The 27,446-nt window shown below is 40.5% G+C and overlaps 1 protein-coding gene across 19 annotated transcripts in view; it reads left to right on the top strand.

The window, feature by feature from the left end:
• Positions 1–27,446, top strand: part of KIAA1217 (KIAA1217 ortholog) — a 327,102-nt gene that overhangs the window by 285,810 nt on the left and 13,846 nt on the right. For 13 of the 19 annotated variants that reach the window (XM_015853276.2, XM_015853274.2, XM_015853271.2 and 10 more), the window contains 8 exons: positions 3,747–3,851; positions 4,281–4,330; positions 11,112–11,272; positions 16,994–17,169; positions 24,095–24,225; positions 24,473–24,620; positions 25,231–25,732; positions 26,408–26,588. In XM_015853276.2, coding sequence (XP_015708762.1) covers positions 3,747–3,851; positions 4,281–4,330; positions 11,112–11,272; positions 16,994–17,169; positions 24,095–24,225; positions 24,473–24,620; positions 25,231–25,732; positions 26,408–26,588 — 1,454 coding nt within the window. The remainder of the gene's footprint in view (positions 1–3,746; positions 3,852–4,280; positions 4,331–11,111; positions 11,273–16,993; positions 17,170–24,094; positions 24,226–24,472; positions 24,621–25,230; positions 25,733–26,407; positions 26,589–27,446) is intronic. The other 6 variants (XM_015853273.2, XM_015853287.2, XM_015853278.2 and 3 more) reach the window with 2 other exon arrangements.

Here is a 27,446-nt window from a genome sequence, read left to right as displayed (position 1 = left end):
AATGTGATCATATTCTCCGCTTACAGTTTGCACTTAGAGACTAAAGTATAACAGGCACATTTAGGTGATTGTACACTGTTCCCATCATAACAACACTTTATTGTTTGTTGCATTAAAGTATGAGTAGACACTGTCTTGCATAAAGAGAAAATGTTCATACTCTGTAAAACCATGGGCAGTGGGAGACAAGAAAGGCAGACCAGAGATACACTCTCTCAGTCAGTGGTGTCCCCACTCTTAAACTCAGGCAGTGATTGAATTGCTCTGTAGGACTGAAGATAACCACAGAAATGTGTTTGCTGCACCCATTACAGACCTGTGGCTTAGTGTTTGCAATCTAGAAGCTTGCAGATGTCTTTGTAGTTGGAAACAATAGAACTTTTCCAGAGGTCTGGAATTACCAGTCAAAAAAGACAGGTGAGCAACACAGATGGTGGAAAGGTAAATTGCACTTTGTCTTCCTTCTGTTGGGGGAACTATCTGTTACTAGAGGAGCCATTGGAAAAGCCAACCTAATCCTGTTCCTTTTTCCTTTCAGTGAAACAAGAAATGTTCCTCTCATAGAGTGATGTAGAAAGAAATGTGTTTTTTCCCTGTCTCTGACCTTCCTTATAGTACCACATGTACTTCACTTGCTGCGAAGTATGAATATGTAGTCACTGGAAATCATTCTCCAGGATAGCCTGCTAATTAGTTTGTTGTGTCAGACTTGGTATTTGAGTATGTCTGTTATGTTCAATCGCTGCACTGCCTAGGGTAGGACAGGAACATGAACAAACAGTTACACAGCCCAGTTCTAGTTTGTGTCTATACAAAGCATCTTCCCACTGTTGTGAATAATAAAAATACCCTCAGGAAAGGGAAGAAATGTACAAGCCATGCTTAAATAGCAGCACAATGAGAAGTGGGTACCAATTTAGCAATACACTGTACCCTGCTTGAGATTAATTCCAGTTAGCTGCAGTAGATAGAAAGACACGAAAACTCAGTGAGGTTGTAGGGAAGAAGCCAAGTGATGAAACCTGATGTCTCGGTGCACAGAGCCCTTGTACAGGCAAGGGTTTATGTTGCTTCTGCTGAATTTGGAGGGTGAGATGCTGAGGCAGGGCCATTTTGCCTGGGCATAATAGGCTGTCAAATAGGCTGCTGGGAGGAAGAAGACTGGTGAGGCACTTGTGCCTGCTTTGCTGACCGAGGTCTGTGTGTGAAAAGCCAAAGCCAACTCTGACCGAGAGGCCAGCTAGGGCTGGGAGTCACTTTTGACCTTGTCCCCTCCTTTTCTGCTGCACCACACCATGTCTGGCTCTCCCTGCATTCACTGGAAAACAATGTGAAACAATGCCCTTTAGTGCTAAGGCTGATAAAGCAGCACATTCTTTCCTAAGTGCCGTAGAAGTGACCCTCCCTTCTCTTCCTGGGTGGTGAAGAGATTCAGATTTGTCTGGGAAATTAATTTAGGAACTGAGCTGTACTTCATTCACACACTCCCAGAGCTGGCAAAGAAGCACCAGTGAAGAAGGTTTTTCTGCCTGCCTCTCTTGCCTGATGCTCCACATCCAGACACATGGGGACATAGGCCTACCCCATCCCCGGGGAGCCCAGCCTGCATCATCCAGAGCATGTGTAGATTCTTCACATTCTTAATGCTTTTACCATATGAAAAGTAATGTACTCTGTGCAATTGATTCCAGTGTTTCATTCGTTTTTCATCATCTCCTATCTCTGGAACATCTTTCTCCCTCTTAACAACATATTTTCCTAGATTTCATGGCAAAGGACAAGATAGGCTCTGTGTTGCCATAATCTTACTTGAAGCAGAAAATTGTTTCCAGATTATCCAGTGTGAGGTGGAAAAAACATATTTATAAATTGGTAAAGCAGATAGTCTTCCAATTAAGTTTAGTTCCAGGAAGGGTTTATGATAACTATCTGAGAGAAAGAAATGTTTTTGTTACTAAGTGTCAAAAATGCTGCATTAAAATTTGTTAGAATATATTTATCCCGGGCTTTTTGTACTTGTTTCTATTCCAAAGGTTACTGTACCTGAACCAGTTTAAAACTTTTAACAGTGGAAATTCTGTAACGTATTTTTTGGTTTGAAGGGAATTAGGTCGATTCAGTAGTCTTCTCACCACCGCTCAAAATACCTTTCAGCATGAAGACAGAAAAGTAAGGAGCGCACATTGTATTCAATCGCAGTAAGAACATTTCTGCAAGCTGGGGATGGACTGAGCATGCTCTTGGTCCCTCCTGTGTCTGTTAGCTTCTCATTAGTCGCTTTGCTGTCCTGTTTTCTAAACATTGGGTGTTTTGGAGTGTCATCCAGCTATGATATCTGTGTGCTGGCCCAGAAAACGTCTATTTCATTCATGGAGTGTGAATGAAATAATTAGCCTGGATACCCTGGCTGGCTTATGAGTTGAGCTGGTTTCTCACTCTGTGTCATTTCAGCTTGCCTTTGTATCAATACCTACGTTTGAGTTTATATGGCCCTATCAGTTGGCATTATTGCTTTGGCCACAAGCTGCAAACGATGTGATGGGGGTGGCACTGCTGTTCCTGTGTGCCCAGGAGAGCACAGTGGTGATGAATGACCCCTGTGGCACGCTGCATCTGGGGCTGAGTGTGCCATCTTTACCATGTGGTCTGCCTCTGTCCTGTCTTCTTCCATGAGCCATTGCTGCTTGACTTGCTTTCTGAGAAGTGTCATTCTCAGCCGTCTTCCAAAATCACTGTCAGTGATTCCTTTTGTGTGCTTCCATAGTCACATAAGTGCTAGCATAGAGGGACACATTTCCAAAAGGTCCTGTACGATATCTCATGCTCATGTGTTTCTGCACTGTGGTGTGCCATTGATGTACTGGCATGTGAAAGTAGGTACCTGCGTGAGCAGAAGGCTGTTACGGAGCTGACCAAGGAAGTCACCAGGTACTTGACCATTGTATGCGTCCATGTAAATGGTGTGCAAAGACAAAGACATGAGTATTCTCCCTCTTATAAAAAAATGTTATTATTGTTGCTTAGTGGCATTTGGTAAGTCACGGAAAACGCTGTCCATACTTCTTACAATTCTTCTTCCTCTCTTTTCTTCTGGTTTTTAGGTATTTCTCAGGAAGTGGGTGTGAAAACAAACCTGCTTTGCTATCACTGTGCTGCACAGCCTGTGTTCAGTGTGCTGTGCCTGATCTGTCACACTTCTGTCCTTTGCAGAGCAGTCAGTTGTGATGTCAGGTGCAAAGGATTTGGGCTGGGAAGTTGTCAACTCAAGCAGATTAAATGCTTCACAGATAAAATACTGCTTTGGCGAAATTAAAAATAGTAACAAGTCAAAGGATTTTAATCCTGAAATCTTACGCACAAGCAGAATTATTGGCCCAGTAGAGGTAAAATAAATTAATAAAAAGTAAATGTGATGCTGAAAATAATTTTCACGAGTTTCAAGAGGCGTTATTGATTGTGTTAGGTGCCTTTTTTTTGGTGCAATCATTAGAAGTTTATTGTCTGGGTTGCTGTTTTGTTTTATTTTTTTAACTATGCAGATGTCTCTTTTATTGCCTGTTAACATGCAAAAGCTGTCCAACCCAAGATGTGGTAAGCTGCTGTACCAAGGTATATGCAAATTGATAGCCATGAGCCTTTGCACAACTCTGCAGTGTCTTTCAATTCCTATGGTAATCATTCACCTAGAAAAACAAGTCTGAAAGCAAATATATCTGGCTTTAACAAACGGTTCTCTTGTCTTTCAGAGAGAGGATACAAGCCATGGAGAAACAGATTGCCAGTTTAACTGGTCTTGTTCAGTCTGCGCTTTTAAAAGGGCCAAATACAAGTAATAGCAAAGATGCTTCTAGGTAAAAAAAGAATTCATTAAATCTGTTTCTCTCTAATGATTTCAGTAATCAATCAACAGAAGTAGTATTTGAATGTAATAATAAGAAAACGCTGGATCTTTTAAAGTATCTTTGCCATCCCCATGAGAATGCTAGGCAGAGAGGAAGAATATGCCAAAAAGTAAATAGAGATTACTGCATTACTCTTTATGTTAAAAAAGAATGAATGTAGGTACATCTCTGTGCTTTCTACTGTTTATATGCCATTCCTTGCTTAACTTGTCTTGAAACTGATTGAAAAGAAAAAAAAAAAAACAGCAGTTCACGAGCTACTGGTGATTTAGATTAAAAATGTAAATGCAAAACGAGACCATTTGATTTACTGATGAAAAACCTCACCAGTTTTATTATTAGTAAGTGAGATTTATGATTTTTCTTTTTATTGCTCAGTGAGAAGATGTTGAAAATTGTGTCCAACAAAAGCAGCGCTGATGCTACAGGTAAGATAATTCATTTTTAATTTACAAATTATTCCAGTATATGAATAGCCCTAACTTTAATAGCATCCCAGCTTATAGGAATGTCAGCTTTACTTACATTCTGTTAGCTACACTGACAGATGAAAAGTTTAAGTTTAGGATATGGAAGTCAATTGCATTTTTGCTCAGAGATGGATTTCTACAGTTTGAGGTGGAATGAACGTCATAACTTCAGCAAATGGTTTTAAAAAGATACAGTTTCTGCATACGGCGATTTTTATAGTGATTAATCTCACCTATAATATACATTTGTCACTAACCCCAGATGTATCTCTATCAGTGTAGAAGGATAAGCTTTTAATTCCTATTTTTGACACCTGAACTTTTCTCTAAGGTTATCTTACCAGTAGGATTCTATGCGTGTGATGTCACTAAGTATTCAGCAGTGAGCTAGATAGTACTTTCCTTAATGGAGCCATATCGATCTGTTACTAATTATTAGTGTGCTCCTAAATTGTTCTGAGCAAGCGTCGATTATGGTGAAGCCTACAAGATCTGTTCTTAATTTAGCTTCCCACTGGAGAGCTGCTAAATGTTTAAACGGTAGAGTTAATGCTGTTGTGAAAGAAGATTTCCATGTGACTGGAGCTCTTTGTGTTTGGGCTGTTGCTTTAGATGTCTGCAGGGTGGGTGGGTGTGTTTATATGACTCCTCTTCACCCTTTGTCATGCACTGAATGCAAATAAAGGCAGTTCCTTACTTCCTGGTAAGGCTGTTCCCACAGGGTGGTCTGTGCTCCAGCAGGTAGTAAACCACACACATTTATTAGCAAATCTGTTATGCACTTAACTAGCCTTTCTGCTGGAGCTGTTAATTCAAGTTCAGGATTCCTGTTTATCTGGAATTGCAGTATGTCTTCCTAACCAACAGAAGTCAAACCAGACCTGGAAACTATCAAGCAAATGTAAGAGAATGCAAGGTAATGTCATGGTGCTGGAGCTTTGCTCCCAAAACGTTCTCTGGTCTGGTTCCAACTCTTCCCTTCCTGCTGGCCCCTGGCTGGGGAGAGCAATACTTGAGGCTGTGAAGAAATAAGCTGAAATTTATCAGTTTGAAGCAGCTTATTGAAAATTCCTTCATTTTCTAAAACAGCTGCAAAACGCTCTTAGGCTTTTCTCTACTTCCTTGTCATTAGTCACTGCAAATTTGTAGTATTTCCAACTTGCATAGGCCACATATCATGCAAATAACCTACATGATAATTCAGAATATGCAGATCCATTGCACTGGGGTGGATGTCCCAACCTAAGTGAGCACTGCTTTTTTTAGGGGTTTAGACCAGATGGCCTTCAAAGGGTCTCTTTCAACCTTTCTCCTTTTCATGTGTGCATATGCAAATGAATTACACTGAAAGAAATGGGAAATTAAATGTTATTCCTTGGAGAGACTACCCCACAGAAAGTGAGGGTGGAGATTCTTTGGCCTGTAGATCATACCCAGTCCAACAGAATAGCATGGTACATCTGACCAGCAGCCAGTTTATGCTGTCATTCCCAAAGAGTCGTCACTCTTTTGTTGTGTAACTGGAAGCGTGTGCCTGAAATGACAAAATTACATATAATAAATAGGTGTCCTTGCATGGGAAGCAGGAGTGACCAGTTTAATTTACTGTCAGAACACAAGATCAGCATCTGTCTGGTGCTGACAGAAACACTGACTCTATCATACGGCCATGCCCATACCCGTCATCTAAGTAAGGATACGACCATTTCACAACCAGGCGATTGAATCTAGATGATTATCCAAGACATTATATAATTCTTTTATTTCAGTTGTGCAATATATACCATTCTGATCACTTGGGAAGATAGAGAAAGGGCAGTGGGTCTAGACACGTAGCTGTACAAGGATCCCTATCAGCACCACAGAGTATCATTGTAACTCCAGCATCTGCATCCTAAATCCTGCCCTTCCATTATGACACAGCCACAGAAAAATCAGAAAATTAAACTGTATCATGTAAGGGGAAACAAAGTGTGTTGCTGACCAAAATGGGCTTCTGCTTGAGCATTGTCAGCCCTATCCGCTAATACTGAGGGCTGCTACCCTAAATAATAAAATATTCTGCTTTCAAAATCACTTATAACAAGAGACATTAAGTCAGATACAGGCAACCCGTCAAAATATCCAGAATGCTTCTCCTTCAAGTAAATATGCTTGGGTTTAAAAGGACCTGAAGCAGACTTTCACAGGCTCCTTTTTTGTTCTCCAATTCACTCCAATCTTTATTAGCCATTAGACAGTTGACTCTAACAATTCCAGTTGACAGCTGCATACTGAGATACCAGTTTTAGCAATTTCAAAGGCTATTTCCTAGAAAAAGTGGTATAAAATGTTGATTGAGCAGTCCTTTCTAGAACAGTGGTAAACAGAAATGTGAATTGCTTCCCATCCTGAACAATAAAACATCTGTGCAGGATAAAATTGGTTCATCAATGTTGAACCAATATTGTATTTTATAGTATGTGTTCCAGTGATGGGTGACATGCATGCAAAAATAGAGTACTAGCTCAATTTGGGAAGGGAAAGAAACCAAAATTTCTAAATCTTAGATAATTCCATGTATCTGGATTGTGATTGCTACATTTGATATTTCATATAAATTAAATTGTTGTACTTAACATGTTCTTCATTTGCCAGTCTTTAGCTAGATTCTTTGCCTTCAAATATTAGAGCCTAAACAAATTTCCTTTATTTTCCACTAGGGTAAATGAGCTTGTAGTAAAGACTGTCTGCTTTTCTTATGTTTTATCGCTTTAGGCTCAATTTTTTCACAAAAGGTGAGTTCAAAGAGCAGTAGACTTCCACATTCTAGCTGTGTCTCTCCTACTCATGCTTGGATAAATCTCATGACTGAATCCTTATAGCCTTCTTCAGTTCTTCAAAAGTGAACAACATCAAGGCATTCTTCGTTTAGGAACAGCTCAATAGCATCTGACTCAAGAAAACAAACCAAACTAGAAAGATCATAAGATTACTAACAAATATTCTAGGAAATGCTCACCTACGCTCTTTTCTGCCATATTTTGTTCACTAAATAGAAAGAAAGATAGATTAAATGCTGGATTAGCTGTTTAAATTTAGATCAGTTATGACTGCAAAACAAAAATGAACAAAGCCAGTTGTTATCTGCCATTTGCTGCCTTGTTGAAAGAACAGGAAGGAGATTTCAGTATTTCCTTAAAAGGCCTCAGGAGCCTTTCTTTCTCAGCCAGCCCTGCCAGTACAAATCAAGACAAGGAAGTGGAACAGGGAGAAGTACTACCCATGTAGTGCCCATATTTGATTCCTCACTCTCTGTGACCTGTGCTTGCCAGATAATTTCTTCTCTTTTGCGCCTATATATTTGCATTTTTCATATGCAGAACTCTTCTTGTAATGATCTATGAATTTAAAGAATTGCCCATATCTGGTTGCTTACCTCACATTTGAAGGTAGATCGAGCCAATTCTTGAATGCAGTCAGCATCTGTGTTCCTGAATTCATTCTGAGTCAGCAAGATAAAGTGGTACACAGATATCTGTAGAACATTTTGTTCTTTTGAGGACATTTTGGTGTCTGACCATAACATCTTGTTAATGATGGAGTTGCAACCTTAATATTACATTTGTCTGTTTGTTTAGTGGATTCTAACCAGTTGATAAGGGGACTGAGTAACTGTCACATGTCTCCCTGAACGATGTTCTAACATGTTGTGGCTCTTTAATAACGAGATGAGTAATTTGGGAAGAAACACTTGGTGTCTTCTGACAGCCTTTTTTCTAACCCGTGCTTTGCATTTTCAAAAGAAATTCTGGGAAACAGAAGAGCAGTGCCAGCATGATGGCAAAGGTTGGATGTTGGGGATTGGCAGCTCTGTTCCTTGCCTTCCTTAGCCCCAGCAGGTAGCACACCTTTCTCTTTCCTGCACTGCAGTTCCTTAGTGCTTTCAGAATGAAGATGACTCACAGCTTAGCTCATTAGCCTTTGTAAAAGAAGTTAACATTTATGTTTTGTCCAGAGTATTAGGGAATTCGGGAGGATTTTTTTGCTTTCAGCCTCCCTTACCTAGCTCCAACATGGGTTTATTTAAAGAGCTATCAAGCCAGTGCTGTTTCTTTCCCTTCAGCCCATCTGGCTGTATATCTAATCACAAAGCTACAGACTGGGCCTACTTCCAAAGGAGAACTATGCTCCCTAGACAAAGCAGTCCCTCATTCAGCTGTCCTTTTATTCCTTTTTGATGAAAATATGAATCCCGGAGAAAACAACTGCTGATCCTTACTGTGCTCCCGTGCCCTCTGCTTGTATGGATATTTTTGCAGTTCACCTCTTCAGGAGTCCCTTGTCATACTTGATGGGCTCTGAGCACAGCCTGCAGCAGGGCCCGTGATGGTGGCTGAGGTGCCTCATGGCAAGAAGAGTTGGCTGGGGTGGCGAGGAGGAGAGATGGTTTGTAGGGGGTGGGATACATTTATTGTTTACAGAAGCATATCACAGTCCATCTAGACTAAAAGGAAAGCAGGCACCCCATGCTGTGAAAGTATGTGAATTGACTGGGCTCCAACTTGTGGGGAGAGACTGGAGGGGACTGATTCATGCCTTGGCTGCATAACCACAGGGTTGGGGGCTGAGGTTTTGGAGCTTGTTCTTGAGGCAAAGAATAGCAGAAAGGTAGATGTACTTTCAAAAATAGTTCAGATTTGTGGCTAGGGATCAGAACTCTTGGAGGCTTATCCACGTTTTTCAGACTCTCTGGTGATTTCTGTCTGTAGGGTTTATGAACTAAATACCCTTTTCTTTAAAAAGTGCAAAAACAGTGCATGTGGGAGGAAGATACATACTTAAGTGTAGGAAAAAAAGCAGTGTATGCATGGACAGAGAAGTATTGGCATATATTAGATTGCAGCATTGAGTGGGTAGAGTGGCAGTGCACAAGCGCTGCTTATTTCTTAAGTTTTGCTTCCTGTTAAGCAGCTCTTTAAAAAGTCGAGAGTACTGAATCATAAGGGAGTATGGCAAAATGTGGAGCAACTTGCTCAGCGCTGAGATGAAGAGTGCTGTGGTTGAAGCACTGAGCAGGTCTGGCTGGAGCACATTTAGGTAGAGTATAGCATTACAAGGGCCAGCATCACACTGTAACAGCTTTTTGTTTGAGCACATCTTTGGAAACCTATGGCATGGCACCCCTGTATACAGTACAGGTGCAGCCAGAAGGGCCTGTCCTTTTTCTGACAGGATTTGCAAATGTAAGTAAAGCAAGAAACACGATTCTTCAGAAACCTTCTAAAATAAAATCAGCCTGGTTTAAATTCCCTCCTTCAAAAATGCCTGCCCTCAGATGTATCCACATGTTGGCAAAGTGATAACAATATGTTGTTATGATAAGTAGTACCCACCCCAGCACAGTGGGAGATTTTGTTTGTTGACTACTTGAGATGAATGGGTGGAGGTGAGGCCTACCACTCTTGTTTACACACTCATTCCAGACAGAAAAATGTGTCATGCCCATCTGTGCATTGAAAAGTTGACTCTGACAGGCAAAGCAAAGCTCACAACACTACTTTTGGCTCAGTTTCACTGAACCTGGTGGAATGCGTGTTTGTGGGAATAAATTAGGACCAAAGTCCCCGTGCACACTCATTGATTATTTATTTTCAGTTTTCTCAGATGTTTGATTTTAATCATAGAGAAGGAAGAAGGTGCAAAGGGGATGATGACATGGCTCAGAAGTTTGGGGAGCTGCAGCTATGTCATGAGAGCTTGAGAAACAAGGTGACGCTGATCAGTGGCTGTGCAGTGCTGTGTAGTGTTGGGCATAGAAGAATGGAGTGAGTCCTACTATTAGTCTGTCATTTTGCCTCTTGGCAGTGGGGAGGAGATGGGACACATTAGAAAGACAGTTGGAAGAATATGGGGTGTTTAAGTGTGAATTGCTGAAAGACAGTTGTAACATGACTTCTAGCTGATGAGCTGGGATTTGATTGTAACCTGTAAATAAAGCTTCTTCCCAGGTACTTGAGACTTAAAAGAACAAGCTTGGTATTGATGCTGTATAGAGGAACAGCATTACTTAATATGAAAGTCTTGTGATGACTCAGCTTGCTTGTTTTATGCTGTATTCCCTTGTAAACAAAGTACTGAGTAAATGACTGTCTAAAGGGGAGTAGTTGGCTGCAACATGACTGGAGAGCATTTCTCTGCAACACCATTATTTCATTTCTTTTCTCCTGGTTTTACACCTTTGCTGTTGGAGACAGCTGATAGAAATAATGCAATCATACTTTAAGCAGCAGAGCACAAATCTCTATGGAAACCTTTTCCCCACACTTGGCAGTTTGAATCTCTTTCCAGTGATAATTAATCACAGTCCAGGAGTCCTGTGAATTTGCATCAACTTGCTCCAAGAAGGCTCTAGAGAAGACAATCCCAAAGCTACTTGCAGCACCAATTGAATCTCCTGCTGTTCAGTATAATCTGCAGATATAGCTAATTTTGCTTTCTCAACTATATGTGGCAGGAAATAGTTTTGTCGTAATGCAGTGCTCTGGTATGGCTGAGGTTCCAGCATGGATCCATTCAGATGTTACATAGTCTCTCCTCAGAATTTTACTGAATGGTGAGATGCCAGTCCCCTCATTCACAGCTGTGATTTTTGTCTCTTGTCCCTCTGTGTGAAATGCATGTGGATTCAATGTGGAGAGAAAGAACCATGTTTGCACCTTTTCTGTTAGCTCAACCTGTTGCTGCTGCTTACTTGCAGGTGCTGCTAACTTATCTGGAGGGAAGAGCTCATTGGCAACAGTGGAGTCAGCTGTCGTTCATCACCCTGCTGGAACCCCATCGATGCAAGTCAGCTTGCATGGTATGAAACGCAATGTGTCAGATCTACGACTGCAGCTACATCATATGAAGCAGCTACAGGTATGATTAGGGAAAGTGGGTACTCAGTACATACCTTTCTTTTTCTTTCTTACTCTCTCTCCTTTAGTACATGTGTGATTTGAAATAGAGGAGCTATATAGAAAAGCAGAGTCCCAAGTAGCACAGACACAAAAACATTGCTGCGCCAGTATGTGCCATTTGAATAGTCCTAGAGGTATGAGAAGTAGCTCAGGGTAACTGCTGCTGCTCAGATACAGTGAAATAACTTGATTTCTAGCTTTGTTGAATGACTCTAGACATTAAGGTGGCAATTATAATAATATCAAGTCTGTGATTACAATTTGGACTCTGCTATGCTTCGTGCTGTATAAACATGTTGGAAGAGCCACGTTCCTGATCCATACTGTTTATAGTTAAGACAGCTTTTAAGTTTCTGAATAAACAGCTTTGATGTAAGGAAACATAAATGTAGCTGAGGATCAGTAGGTATGCATTAAGCCAGAGTCTGAGTCCTGTATTTACGGAATGCAGAAGAATAGCCAACTCAAGCAAGTAGGGGAAAGGATGATTTCAGAAGTTACTGCAAAGTTTTGTTGTGCCATACTTGAATTCACATTTTTGCCTGTACCTTCCTGACAAACATCAAGACTTGATAACCTACAAGAAACAATAATAACAATGAAGAGTTAACTAAAACTATCTGTTGACATACACAGTCATGCTACTAACATAAATATGTGCTGCTCATCGTAGACACTGTGAAAACAATTATATGCAGCTGTACCTTCACTTAATTAGAAACTGAAAAGCACCGTGTATTGTCTCAGAAGATGTAAGAGGAGCTAAAGCAATTTCTTGTGAGACAAAGTATATAGTGGGGAAAACTGCAGTACTCTGCCAGTCCTTGTCTGGAAAATGACATCACATGTTTGGTATTGTAGGGCTGCAGCTACTGCAATTAGTACTAAGGAGGTTTTGAATATAGGAACAGTGCTGTGTCCATCTCATTTGATTTGCTAATGAATTTTAGAGCAGAATAATAATAATAGGATTCAGAATTCAGGGCACATTTTGCTTCCAATTTTTTAACTAAAAGAAATTGAATTATGAACCAGCCATGGGGCAAGGGAGCATAAAGCTGAAGTAAACAACAGCGTAAAGAAAATGTAACTGAGACGGAAGGTCCTGTAGCAAGTTCCTATGTTCATTTTGCTGGTCATGAAGAGATGTGGGGAGGTGTTTGGAGCAAGCAGTTGATTCACGTGGGTGACCTCTGCCTGTCATACAGCTCCCATGATTTTACTTGTTCAGTTAGCTGACTTCAGACTTGCAACTCCTCTGTCTTTCCGTAACTCAGCATGCCAAATGACCACCGGCTGCACTTGCTATGTAGCCTTGCAAAATAGACAGCAAGTGCTGCACTGGTTGCAATGAAAGTACTATTCTCATAGGGCCGACCTGCCAAGGAGGTGACATTTCCCCAGCTGTAGCTTGTCTCTGTGGCTCTGACCAGAGCAGTAGCCTTGCTTATGTATCTTGCTTTTGTTAGGGTATATTGGAGTAAAGAAACTTGTACCGTCTGAGCAAATGGTCACTGCCAATGAATTCTGAAGAAGGGAGAGAAAGGACATATCCAAAGTGGGCTCCTTAAATCTGTCTTCCCTTATTTCAAAAATGATTGCAAATATGGGTGCCTTATGCCAAAAGTATGTGGACAAATGTGTAGCTTAAGGGAAGCTTGCACATCTTACATAGAAATAACATCCATGAGAGTGAGATTGCTTTCATGATGTTCCTGAAAGGGTGGACGCATTATGTAGAAGAGTTCACAGCTTGTGGAGCAGTTACCTCTGAACTAAAGAGTACTGAAATATCACACACTGTGATGGAAAGAAAATGGTGCTCCTTTCTGTGTGTGTGTGAATTGTGCTCCTTTTTCTTTATGTGTGTGTAAAATAATTCTGTATAAAAGAGAAGAAGTATTTTTTTTTGTTTTTCCAAGTTATGCGCATACTGTCCTTGGCAGTACTTCATATTTGTTTGGTTTGACTGTCTTTTCTGGGCTGTCAGTCAGTTTGTTCCTGTTTGTGTGAAATTTTCATCCAGTGACAGTCTAAAAGAAACACTTCCAAAGAACTGGGAAAGATGATTGCACAGGCACAAAAGTTGGCAGGATAGCTAAGAAGCAAGAATGGGACATAAAACCATACTTAATACTGTCTCTGGTTCAGTTTTGAATTGATGATATCATTGTAAATTTTTATTCATGTTCTTTATATAGAATCAGAGGAACACATGGTGGAAAGGACCCATTCATTCACGTAGGCTTTGTCTATTATGGCAAAATCCTCTTTTTAAAACATTTTCAGCAGGAATTGATGCAGTTGAATGGATTCACACAGCAGTTCAGTGTTTATGTTAGCATATACAACCAAAAAGCTTGACTGTTTCATCCAATGGTTGGGTTTTAAACAGAGATTCTTGAAACAATGAAGTCTGCATACAGCAGTTGTAAGACATTAGATACCTTCTTGCTAGTCCACTAATATCTTAAGCACTCTGATTTTCAAGCACTCTGATACTCAAGGAATCCTAGTTTCATGATGATGTGGTGTTTTCCTCATTGCCTGTGTTCTGTATGTATTTGTTGTTGGAAAGCCTGTAGCATGTGATGAGTACAATAGGGCAGCTCATTCTGCACTCCTAGGTGATGACAGCCTTTGGTGGCAGGTTTGAAGCAAGCCTTTAGAGTACGTGTTCATGGTATATTATCATTAGCTTGTCTGTACTTCAAAATTTATGTCTGTTCCTACCTTTCTTTAATTGAAGATATTTTAAGGGGAAGCAGTTAGATCTGATTAAGGTTCAGCATTAGAAATGTGCATGCGTGCTTGCTTTTCCCTTAGTAAATGTATCACTTGCAGGGAAATGAGTGCTGCCAAAAGGATAGAAAATGTAATAATAATGCTGTCATAAATGGTACATGATACTCAAATAGTCTCACAAGTGTAATTTTAAATTAGAAATTCAATTATGTTTTGAACTGCATTATAAAATTGGTGAGACTAGATTTAATCTATGCATGGTAAAAAACTTTAGGAATTAAATAATAAGATCCTGCAGAGATCCTGAGCTGCAGGAAGTCAGTCCCTGTTTGTGGATGTGCACTGTGTGTCTGGGAGGTGGGTGGCCTGGAAGCCTCTCCCATCAGGGCCTCACATGCTCCTACTGGAAAGGGCATGCCTGTCGTGTAATGAGAAGCAGGGCTATGAATTGATAGCTTGTTTTTCAGTTGCCTGTCTCATGAATAATAATTGGTTTAAAGTGAACTGGCTGGTTATCAGGTTATTTTCAATCCTGGGGTACTTGTGAGGAAAATGGGAGTCAAGCTCAGTTCCAAACTGTGCAGGGAAATACACTATATAGACCAGAGACTGCCTCCTCTTCCTCACTGGCAGCTCTTTACTCCTGCTCCCAATGCATTACATCATCCTTTGGCTGGTCACTCTACCCTGCTTAAACCCCTGGTTACTGGTTTCCATTGATTCTTAATTTTCTCTACCTGCACCCATCTGTACCTCCTTCTCATCTTCTGTCCCTGTTCTCCAACCATAAATAAACCTGTGTTTGTCAGAAGTAGGTAGGTGTTGGATGAATTTTCATAGGAATAGCTGAAATATCTCTTTGAGACGAAGGTGAGTCATTTCCCAAACTTCAAGAGCCCCCTCTGAACACTGAGGCTAAGGAGTCCTGCTTTTTGAAGTATTGATCAGTTATATTTTTATTCCTGAATCTTGTTACCAGAAATGGATGAACTTTTTATAAAATGAATGAAACTTGCTAATGCTACTCAAGAACTATGTAAATTGAAGCGACAAATGCCTTAGCTGTAGATGTCACTGTAATAAATATGCAACCTTGTGGTGAAAGTATTAAATAAGCTTGTTTACTACTGCACACATGCCCACACAAGCACAGAAACCCCATTTTGGTCGCTGGAAGTCACACAGCTGAGCAATATAGAGGTCTGAAATTCTGGACACCTGAGGCTCAAGTTTGACTCTGGGCCTTCTCCTTGACCTCAGATAAGTTATTTCACATTTCCATGTCAGATCTGTGAATAAACAGTATGGATGAAGTGTTACGTGCCCATTCCCTCATTTATTAATTTATTTGTGTTTTGTTCTTACAAATATGACACCGTGAAAGCAATGTTTGTCTCAGATAGCTGTCCTGATCTCACTGTAAGAGATTTTAATGTATCAAATCCAAACACTAATGCTGAGGTAGGGAAAAATGTACATGGGCTGTTCTTGCAAAGAATGCTGTCTAGTACAAAGCAGCTGACAATGTTTATAAATCCATGCTGTTTCAAACGTTTTCCAGCCTCATTTTTTCCCCTTACTGCTTACACTTACCTTAGGCTGTGTTTTGAGCTGACACCTCCTGCTTGTCACAGCCCAGTCTCCTCTGAACACTCTCAGTGAAGTGTTACCGTCCATCTCATCATAGTTGTGTCATTGGAGAAGGCAGTCAGGCACAAGGACTGAAAAGCTTGGAGAACTGAGTTTGCTCCTCTAATTCATGAACTGATTGGAAAGAACAATCTGACAGAGGCTCTTGTTCCTCTGTTTCCCAGGAATTCTCTTAACTACAAGAGAAGTTTTGCTGCCTTGTATGTAACCCATTTTTATGATTCTTCCCATTAAGCAGTATTTTTTCTTTTTATGTTTGCCTGTTAAGCTGGAACATCTAGAAGGCAGTTGAAGGATTGATTGCTAGTTGTAAAAATGGAATTTGGTATCCCAAGATGTTTTTGAAAATCTTACAGTATGAGATTGTTGCTAGGCTGACAGAGTTGTTTTCTGTTTGCCCGTATCCTGAAGTTGTGACTGGATGGAACCCTGCTTACTGCTTCGTGCAAACTGGTGATTTATGTAAAAGACTTAAGCAGGTTTTATTTGTGTGAGTGTTGAGTGTAGCTGCACTAGGGCTGTCCACACACTACAGTCTAGTTTACTTTCTTACTTATGTTTTGTTCTACAAACTTAATATCGGTTACAAACAAAAACACTTTAGTTACATGAGGCTAAGAATGTACAAATAGATCTCATGAGAAAGAAGTGTGAATGGGCAGCTTTCAGAAAATTGATGTATTTTAAAGGATTATTTTGGTGGCTGAGGGAGGTTTTTTATTTCACAGATGAGTTTGTCTGTCACCAAATTACACTGGATGACACAATCCTTTCTCTGCCACTTGAGAGAGTGAAATGTTCCATTCTGAGAATGACAGTGCCTTGCAGCTCTGACATTGATGTGTGTGACTATCCAGTAGGCATACATATGCAATGCAGTGCATAGGAATAAGAGAGATGCACAAAGTAGAAGTCAGGCTTCTGGCATTCTGGTGAGGCATGATTAATACTTGGTTCATGCTGGACTAAACATTATAAAGGGGTCAAAATCCCTACAGAAGTTACACACTGAAGGCAATGTATTGAACCCAACATCTTTTGTTCACAACTGAAAGTTAGATAAACACTTCAGAAGCTTAGTGAATGTGGGCTTTTCTCACCTCTAAGATTTCCTCATGAAATAATGTCTATAGGTAAAGTTAAAGGAGGAAAGAAGAAGGTAAAAAGTCACTCTAGCTGTAAGGCTGTGTTTATCCCAACCTATTTCTGAGTTCTGCAATGTATTCTGTTGCCAGGGATGTCAGTCAAGCAGGAGAAATTGAAGTTGATTTCTTTTGTGCAACAGCTGCAGAACCAGGAGATGCTGAGGGCAATGGTGAAGAAAGCAGAGCTGGAAATCAATGGCAAAATGTTTGAAACAGTGAAGAGGCTTGAAGATCCTGTGCAGCGACAGCGCAACCTGGTGGAACAAGAAAGGCAGAAATACCTCAGCGAGGAAGAAAAGATTGTGAAGAAATTATGGTGGGTAGAGAAAACTCTCAGAATTTATTGCATTTGACTGGCTTTTTTTTTCTTTTTCTTTCTGTTGGGTCCATAAATACTATCTTTCACCACTGTCTTCAGTGAAACTGGCTCTGTGCATGCTCTTTTATTTATGTTTCCTAGTACTCATATTGTCTGTAGAGCTAGGTCTGTGTTGTACAAATCCTTGGTCCCTGACTAGGAGGCTCACTTGGCAATTCCTACCAGTATGAAGATTTCAGCCACTTCAAATTCCTTTGTAAGGAAACAGATGTCTGTAAGGAGCAAGATCACCTCCATCTTCAGAAAGACTCCCCTTACCCTAGCTTTCCTGTTCAGCTTTGCATATAGCATTTTAGGGAAGCAGAGAAGAATTTTGTTAAGAACAAATGGATGCAAAAGAAGGTAATGAGATTAGCTTTTATAGCATGGCTGATGCAGGAAAGAACCACCTGGTCTAACCCTTGTTCGAGCAGTGCCACTTAGAGCAAGGTGCCTAGGGCCACATCCAGGCAGCTTTGGAAACCCCCTAAGGAGGAAGCTCCACCACTTCTCTGGTAAACCTGTGCCAATGTTCAGTAACCCACACAATAGAGAAGGGCTTCATTTTGTGCCTATCACCTCTTGTACTGGTACTAGCACCTTAGAAAGGAACTTGGCTACTCATGTAGTTCAGCAGTCAAACCATTGCTACCACGCTTGCTTGACCACATCACTCAGTGTGACATCTATCCTTTCTGTGAACACCTCCAGAGAACTTTTTCTGCCAGGCTACTACAGCTGGCTGACCCCAGGTGCAATTCCTCTTGTTGAATTTCTTGAGGATTCTGTCCATCCAGGTCCTTCAGCCTGTCCAGGTTCCTCTGGACAGCAGCATGACCCTCTGGCTTACCAGACACTCTTCACAGCTTTGTGTCATCTGCAGACTTTCTGAGGGTGCATTCAGCCCTGTCATCCACATCATAAACAAACTAAATAGGATTGGGTGCCAACTTGACCTCTAGGGTATACTGCTAGTTACTAGCATCCAACTAGACAATGCACCACTGATAACTACCCTCTTTCCAAGCTGTAAGTGTGAACGTCAGATTTCAATAGTAAATACTTCAGTTATTGCATGGGGAGGTGGGGGAAGCTCCTAAATAGGGTACGCAAGTTGAATTGCAATGAGCAGTGCCGTTGTACCTCTGAGGCTCACTCTTAGTGTAAGACTTACTCATTGGGATTTCTGTACAGTGAACTGCAGTTAAAAAATGTTGTTGTTTTGTTTGTTTGTTTTCCATGTAAAGATTTTTTGTTAGACTCTTTTCCCCAAAACTTTGGCCTATCAAGACTGGTGGGATCCAGTTGCTTGTTTCAGCGTGTTCAGAGTCAGGAGGCAAGATGAGGCTAAAATCAATAAACAGTTTAACTATTTCTAACACTCGCATTTGTAGGATACTATTTAAACAATTATTTCTCATACTACATGTAGTTCACACCAGATGAATGGCTCCGTAATGCCGAGAAGCTTTATAGTCCACTTTCATTGGAATTGATAACTGAAGAGCCACAGGAGTACAGTTCTTGACAGCTGAAGAAAGTAAATCTTCCCTTTTGATGAGTGCTTTGTCAGTTGAGTATGATCTGTAACAAAAATTGTGCATCTGCAAAGACAAAGTGCAGTGTTTCTGAGGGAGTATGTGTTTTCTGTGAAGGAAACTTGTGTGCGGCAGTAGTCCATGTTGGTATATATAAGCTGCTCAGCAGGTTTGTAGTCTTTACATAGTGTTTCAGCCCCAAGTAGTAATTCACCTGCTGTTCATCACTTTGCTCATATGTCTCTCATTGCTTAATTTCTGGATTGTTTGCTGTCTGTGGAAAAAAACCACAAACATTTGTGTGATAGTTGTTTATAGCATTGCCTCATAAAATGGATTCTTTGTGAGGTCAAGTGCAATGTCTTTAGTTACAGCTGCTCATTTAGATACCGCTTTGATTGCAGTATGGTTGTGTTTTATCAGTGCTTACAAAGTCTCCACTGCTGCTGTGCTACTTCAGCTCAGTTATCTAAGGGCAGCATCTTCGTGAAGCAAGTGCATTTTGTGCTATGCCTGTTTACTTTGCAGCTAACATTGAATAGGAAAGTATTGTTCATTTGCTAATGTTACAGAAAGATTTCTTAAATCATTCATAAGATTTAAATGGTAACTTAATCTTTTTGGAGATATGTTGGAAACAAATATTAGATCATACTTTTTTTTTTTCTTTATGCCCAGTGGAATTTCTTCATCATGTATTTGCATGCTTGCAGGATCGGTGCTCAGAAAGAAAAGCACATCTGATAACAATACTTGAAGTTCAACAGTTTCACCTTTTCTGCATCATAGATCTAAATCAGTAGACTGAGTTCATGCAAGACAGAGCTTAAGGACTTAGGCAATACTTGCAAAAGTGTATTTGGTGTTCTGCAGCATGAGCTTCAGCTCTGTCTAAAGAAATAAAATGAATGTTCGTTTTGTCTCTTAAATCTCAGCTTAAAACACTTTTTTTTCTGCAAGCCTGAAGATTGCCACTGGAAAATTAAAATTTAAAAATATTGGTAGTTTCATGTTGTAAAGAGCAGAGATGTCAGTGGACACCTCAGTACAAGTTTTCTGTTAATCAGCTTTACATGAAACCTACAGAATTGTGTCCATGTGTGTCAGCTGCAGCAGGACTAAAGTTCAGAGATATATAATGAAAACCAGGGAGACCAAGGAACACTGATGAACATAGAGTTTGTACTCACTTGTAACAGGGAAACATATACTCAGAATTAACTGAAGAAGTTTTTACTGTCCAGCCTTTTCTGCCAACATTAAAGATGTCATATATTATTCTGTCTGGGTTGCAGATGCTATCCTTAAAATTGACCAGACCAAGGGCAAATTGTGACAGTGTGACATATTGCCTAACAGAATATTTCTTTGGTAAGGAACACATTACAGTTATTAGTGGTTTATTATGTTGTAGGTTATTATAAGCACTTTAATGGACAGGTTTTTATAAGCAGAGTATTTAAATCATATCCATCTCTGATCTATCTGATAGATTCTGTATCAGCTCATAATTCATATTATTTTTAAGAAGACTTCCTTGTAAGAATAGCCATGCTCAGATGGCCAGTAGTAGCAAATGCTTAAGAGGTAATATAAGAACAACACTGAGCGACATGCTCAGAGTGTATCTCCTTCATTTCAGTGACTTTGTAGCTCAGAGATTTTTCAAATGAGAGATGTCACCTTCATATCCAAAACTCTGCGGGCATCATTTACCTTTCATGAAAGTATGCAATTTTATAAATGTATGTGCATTTTGTTGGGTATAGTTTTCAAGTTGAAGGAATTCTGTAATGAACCTCCTCCTAATTGTAAAATCTCTTATCTGTCAATCAATCCTCAAACTCTTAAATTATGCAGGGCAGAATATTCACTAATTCTAATCTAGTCATAATGTTAGAGATTCCCCACACACTGATGATGTCTTTTCCAGCCTAAAAAGTCCCAGTCTGGTTAGTTACTCCTTATGTAGAAGCTATTCTGTACATTTCATCATTCTCTTTTCTGTAGCCTTTCTAACTCTACTGTACATTTATGAGATGGGGTTGGGGAAAGAGGAGAGCCCTGCAGAAGTTGTACGAACGTGGCTGCACCAGGACTTCATGCGGTGACATGGGGATTGTCTCCCTGTTCTGGTGGTCCATTACAAACCCAGTGTTGCACTTACGAGGGCTGATTATCAGTTCAGTATATTCATAATTGTGCATAAAAATTCAGGTTTTGGGAGGTTGTTGGGGTTTCTGCCTTTTTTTTTTTTTTTTTCTGTGGTTGGTTGGTTGGTTTTGTTTCTTTTTCTTCTTCATGTGAGCATTACCTTACATTTATTAGGTGTAAACTGAGTGTTTGGATTTTTTTTTCCTGGTCAGTTAAATTCAGATGATCCATCTGCAGCACTTTGCAGTCAGCTTTCATTTTCATTCCTCTGCATAATTTAATATCTGTTGGAGGTTTCTTGACGATACTATTCATCCTCTTTTCTAAATCATCTATAATATGTTGAAAAGCACCAGCCCTAGCACAGATCCCTGCGGAACCCACCAGCGAGCTCCATTCATTCAGTAAGCTGTTCATTGATCCCTTTATTTGCAGTACTATATCCACGAGAGAATTTCCCTTCTTGTCCTACAGCAACTTTTCTTTCTTAGAAGCTTTTACTTAGGTACCTTGCTGAAAGTCATTCAGACTGTAGCCTGTCCCCATGCTTTTGCTGTTTTCTTCAAATGACCATCTGGATTTGTGAAAGCTCTTTACGTAAGTCACATTAACACAATATGTTAATCCATGGGTCCACTAATTCTTTATTGTTCATTCCTTTTTATGGCATCTATCAATTACAGTAGCCTGAAGATGTCAGTCTCACCAGAGATTACCCCACTTGCTTTTTAAATTGTTGTTTTTATCATCTATGACCCTTTCCACTACTCTAGCGCCAAAGAAACTCTAATCAAGAAGTAAGATCCTTAGCATTAATAGTTCAACTGTTTCATCCTTGAGTTGCTTTTGAACTCCGGGGCAAATACCATCTGGTCTGGGTGATTTGTTGCTACTCATTTTGCAGTATCCATGGAACAGGTTACAAAACAAACTGACAATCCGAGACAGATCCTCTGATGCTTTTCTGCCTAAAGAAAGATCTCGGCGTAACAGTTTGTCTCTTCTCTGTAAAACAGAGGAATCATTTATCATGTATTGGCCTTCTGAAACTGCTTTAAGGTGATATCTTGTTAATTGGGTTTGCACAATCAAATCTATAAAACCGAGCTGTTTTCCCATTTACAGAAGAGAAACACTGGAGACTGTTCCATCTGTTTAAATCTTTGGCTCCTGAGGGATGAAGTTTCTCTTCCCTCAGTGTTAACAAGATGAAGCAATATAATATGGCATCCTCTGAGCTGTATAAGGATCAGTTGTCATGTTTGATAGGATCACTGTATGGAATTAAAGGTTTTTTACTCATTTCTACTCAAAGAACAAAACAGAAAGACACTGCCTGCTAGTAAGTTGGATGTCTTTTCTGACAGTCATAAGCCTACCAAAACATCCTACCATTATTCTGTGTTTGCTCATTTCTTTCTACCTGTGAAAAAAGTAAAGTTTTTGTGTGTGCCTCTTTGGATGCCTGGGGAGTGCAAATGTCAGAGAAAGGTATTTTTCCAGTGTTAAAGTGCAAAGACGGGATGGATTCACCCTGTGGTTCCCAAAATATCCTCATGTGAAGGATGAAGAAGGTGCAGGACTGCAGAACATAATTTTGGAGGGCAGCAAACTCCACTATAAAGTGCCCTGTAGTGAGTGAGTTACCTCACTCACACTTACTTTTCCAGCTCCTTCCGGGTTTAGATCTGCAGCCTTCTTTATTGCAAAGCAGAGACAGGGACAGCAGACCACTGCATTATTGCATCTTCTTCTGCTGGAAAAGTATTGCGAGTAATGTTCCCTTGCTGCCATCGTGTGGTCCCATTCGTTGTTTGCTGCAAGTACACTTGTGCTAGTGGATATCGGGGCTCTCCCAGTCTTTCTCAAGGCAAAGTATTTAGGAGAGGTAATCTTAAAATGGGAAGAGCATCACTTATCTCCACCCACGTTCAGAAGCAACTTGTGATTCTTAATTCAGAAATATTTCATAGTTTTTGGATTGAAATTAACACTTTTCTGTGTGAATTTGTTTCTCTGAGCGTAGAAAGTGCTGTTGTATTGTCATTTATTGTTCTTTGTGACCATGTTTCCACTTTAACAACCTTAACTCAGGGTGGTGCTGCAGTGGCTTTACTCCTGTTTATCCCATTACTGGACATTTATTCCTCTCTCGCTCCTCCTTCTGTCCTCCCTTATTCACTGATGTGAGTGAATCACATCAGTGGTTATTTGAAGTGGCCTGGCTGAAAATGAGTAATTTTCTGCTGGATTTGCATGGCAGTGCTGACACAAGGGAAATACAAGGAAATGCAAGACTCATGGAAGGCAGTCTTCTGCTACTTCTTTGCTGACAATCAGCCTATACCTTTCAAAGCTTTGACTTGAGTGAATGCAAGAAATGAAGTCCAGAATTAGGTTAAAATGGTACCTGACTGACAGCTTGGAGTTTGCTTTGCGTTGTTTTCTAGCATGCGATTAAACTTGTGAAAGGCATAGAGGAAGCACCAGGTGAAGCCTGAGGAAGCATGGGATATCCCTGCTTGGAAAAAAAAACATCTAAAGTGATTAATCAGTTAATTCAAACGCTGACCAAGAGCTGTAGACAATGCACAACTTGCTGTTTCATCCTGGCTATTTGTGGAAACAGGATGCTGTATCCTGTCCAGCAGGAACAGGCTGCTAAACAGGCCTGTGTCGAGGGACCATGAGGACCAGTTTTTTTGGTAGTTACTTCACTGTTGTGCCTTCCTTTGCATGTCATCAGCTGTGAGAAAATATAAAGTGCAAACCAGTACTGGATGTCACAGTATAGCATGTATGTACCACTCTAGGATTTGCATTCTCAGTGGGCTGGCTGTTAGATGTGTTTCATTACTCCATTGGCCCTATGTAGCACAGCTGCTCTGCACATGTGCAGCATCAGAAAAGTCAGTGGTTTTAGCAGGTGGTTGGAACTTGATGATCCTTTGGGTCCCTTCCAATCCAAGCCATTCTATGATTTGGGCAAGTTACAGGTGCCTGTGCTTTGGGTCTGAGCATCCAGGAGCCTCCTGTCTCATCATGGTGCCTTGCTGTTTTTTTTTCATCCTGTGGTATCATATTTAAAGATACCACAGTTAAGGTTTCTGATTTAGTTCAGCCCATTCATTTTCATATACTTGATTATAACGTCCAGCTTGCATTTCATGTCTGCTCTTTTGTTTTGCCAGTGAGCTAGAGGGATTTGTTGAAGACCTAAAGAGGGACTCCGCTGCTTCCAGCAAGGCTGTTACACTGAAAGATGTTGAAGATGGAGCCTTTCTTCTGCGTCAAGTGGGAGAAGCTGTTGCCACCCTTAAAGGTACGTATTTATGGTTATTTGTTTTGATTTTTCACTTTTGACCACAGTAGCTGAGAAGAGTTTTGCCTTTAATCTGAGAGCATAATCTTTCACTTGTGACATATTTAAAGTTAGGATTATAAGGGGCTTGTTTCATGGCCCCTGGAGAGAGGCTGAAACTCTACTGTTCAGCTATCACCCTGTCATCTGTTTTTCCTCAGGGGCTTTTGTGATTTCCTTTTCAGCTTCACAGTTGTTGTCTTTGCAGGAGAGTTCCCGACGCTGCAGAATAAAATGCGTGCGATCCTCCGCATTGAGGTAGAAGCCGTGAGATTCCTAAAGGAAGAACCACACAAGTTAGACAGCTTACTGAAACGTGTGCGCAGCATGACAGATATCCTTACCATGCTCAGAAGGTGATATATCTTTTCTTCAAGCTAGAGAATTTCCTCAAGCATTTTGGGTTTGTGTTCTTCCTTTCTCCCCAAGTAGTGTGGAGAAATGCAACTTGTTTGTAGCATTTTAGAGTTTATTCCTAAAGCTTTCTCAAGGGAAATCAAATTATCCTTTCCTGTGCTCTGTGCAGCAGTTCTGTTCTGACCGACAGTCTCAGTTAAGTGTTAGAAATGCTTGACTTGGCTGCCATACTTTACCCCAAATTGCTGACAGACAAAACCTTCCTGAGGTATTGTTTGAAGGCTTTGTTTTGGCCATTTTCTCAACTGCTACTTCACATTCCGTGTAGCTACCACATTCCATGCTAATAGTGCAAGAATTATTGTTTATCTAGGATCTGTAAAAAAAAAAAAGTCATCTGATTTCCATTCTCCCTCTGAAATCAACTCCCTGTAACTCGTGGTTTGGTCAACAAGAGCCAGTGTGTCCTTGAAGGATTTTAAATACAAAGCACAAAGTCACAGATATTTTGTAGGTTTTCTCTTGCAAAAGCTTATTGTTAAATACTGCCCATGCTTCACCTCTATGCTAACCATGCTCCATGCTGTTGTGTTCCATTTGGCTGAGCAGACATGTTACAGAAGGACTGCTAAGGGGTGTGGATTCCTCCCAGTCTGTGCAATACTCCGCTGTGGAAAAGACCACTGCAACTGAAGCTCTGAAAAATCAGGAGGAGCCCAAGCAAACCCAGGGACACGCACAGCAAAACCTCACAGCGGTCACATCAGAGTCCCAGGTATCATCAGTCAAGTCAGAAGTCGTCCCCTTCTCCACAATGACGGTACATCATGTGCAGAGCTCTCCTGTTGTCATCCATCAGTCTCAACACTCATCAGCCCTGGTCAACCATGCCCAGGGTTCACCTGCTGCACCCAGCCACAGTGAAGGGCTGCCAATGGGCAGCCACCCTTCCACCACCCCACCAGCACCCCCCCAGGAGTCAGCAGTAGGATCCCAGCCCACCCAAGGCATGCCGGCACTACAGGTCTCTGTCAATGGCAACACCATGCAAAGTCTTTTCATTGAGGAAATTCACAGTGCAAGTACCAGAAACAGAGCCGTATCAATCGAGGTATGGTGTACTCTACTCACCCAGCTGTTGTCTTTTTGGGTCTGAGCTCCCAGTCTCACTTCTGAGACTGAAGGTGGGATTTTCAAATGCATTGTGAGGATTTATATGCTTAATCTCTAACTACACCATGCATTTCTGAAGATACCCTCCAATTTTAAATGTGATAGTATAAGATTTTACGTAGGTTAAAGAATACCCTCTTTTTGAACAATATATGTAATTCTTTGGCAACACTTGCATTGCTGGATTTCATCCATTCCTTAAATCTCCATGTCCCCCATTATGGAGAGAGAAAGATGAAAGAGTGTGAAGTTTCAGTGGTTTCACACAGAGGTAGGTATTGAGCAAATGTACAGCTGAACTCTCATGCCTTATTACAGACATGCACATTAATCACCAGTGTAATGTAGTAAATCACTGAACCAGATTTAAATTTTGCCTTTGTTCCTTTAGCAAGCAGTGGTCTGTGTCAGTTTGTCCTGTGTTTGTATCTAGTACAGTGGAGGTCGGAACTATTTTACAGTTACTGCTTTAATATATTTCTCTAGTTGCTTACTAGAACTGAAAGAATCTATCCATGGTGACCTATGAATTTTGCACATGGATTTTTTTAAGAAGTAAATGGTCACTGCAAAAATCAGAGAGGTGAACTGGTGCTTTACTGTTTTTGTCTAGAAAGCAGAGAAGAAATGGGAAGAGAAAAGACAAAACCTGGATCACTATAATGGAAAGGAATTTGAAAAGCTCTTGGAAGAGGCCCAGGCCAATATAATGAAGTCAATTCCTAACTTGGAGATGCCTCCCCAGCCAGCAGTCCTGCCTAAAGGGGATGCAGGGGAGAAGTTTGAAGTGTCGGGTAAGTTTCAATAGAGTAAATGGTGCTAAGAAGTTGCACATTTGGAAAAGAGAGGTCATTTATTCCACTTTCTAAAATAGTTGCAGTGTAAAGATTTCTGTTCTCTTGATCATACCATGAGTGGTCTGTGAGGAATGATGCAGGTCCAACTGTCAGAATGCAGGACTGTATCACAGAAGCAGTGATTTTGCAGATGCAGGGGTGGGTGACCAACGAAATCTGAATTTCCCCATACTGCAACTGAGTGAGTTTGTCCTCTGGAGAGAAGGACTCCTTGTGAGCAGAAGAGTAAGAATACAGCTTCATTTTGACAGAGATGAGAATATTTGTGCTCTGTGCTATATCTACAACTCAAGTACTGTACTCAGTTTTGTGCAAGGTTGGCAATATGGAGTGTTCTGGAAAGAGCCACAGAGAATTTGAGCACAAAAGATCCTACCATCAAAAACTTAAGGTCTTTTTTGTGGAGGTTTCTTATCAAAAGAAGATCAAGACGTGTCTGAGGCTTCTGAGGATAAGGAGATCTCTTAACTTTGCACAAATTCTGACAACTTTCAGCACATGGAAGCTGAAGCTTGAAAAAGCCAGATAAAAATTAGGTGTCAAATTTTAACATTCAGAGTAAGTACTCACTGAAGCAAGTTTAATTATGAACACACTGTATTATTTACCACTTCAAATCTTGCAGTAATATTTTATTCCTTTCTGAAAAGCTGCCCAGACAAGCTCTAGGCATGATGCAAGAGCTGCTTGAAGAAATCCTTCAATCTGTGTTAAGTGGGAAGTCTGCTGCTTGATCTTAATGGTCCTTACTAACTTCATAAACTGTAGCTATAAATACTAGAGGTGTTCTGGATG

Source organism: Coturnix japonica, chromosome 2 (assembly GCF_001577835.2).
Source record: "Coturnix japonica isolate 7356 chromosome 2, Coturnix japonica 2.1, whole genome shotgun sequence".
NCBI lineage: Eukaryota > Metazoa > Chordata > Aves > Galliformes > Phasianidae > Coturnix > Coturnix japonica.
This window is presented reverse-complemented; position numbering and strand designations above follow the sequence as displayed.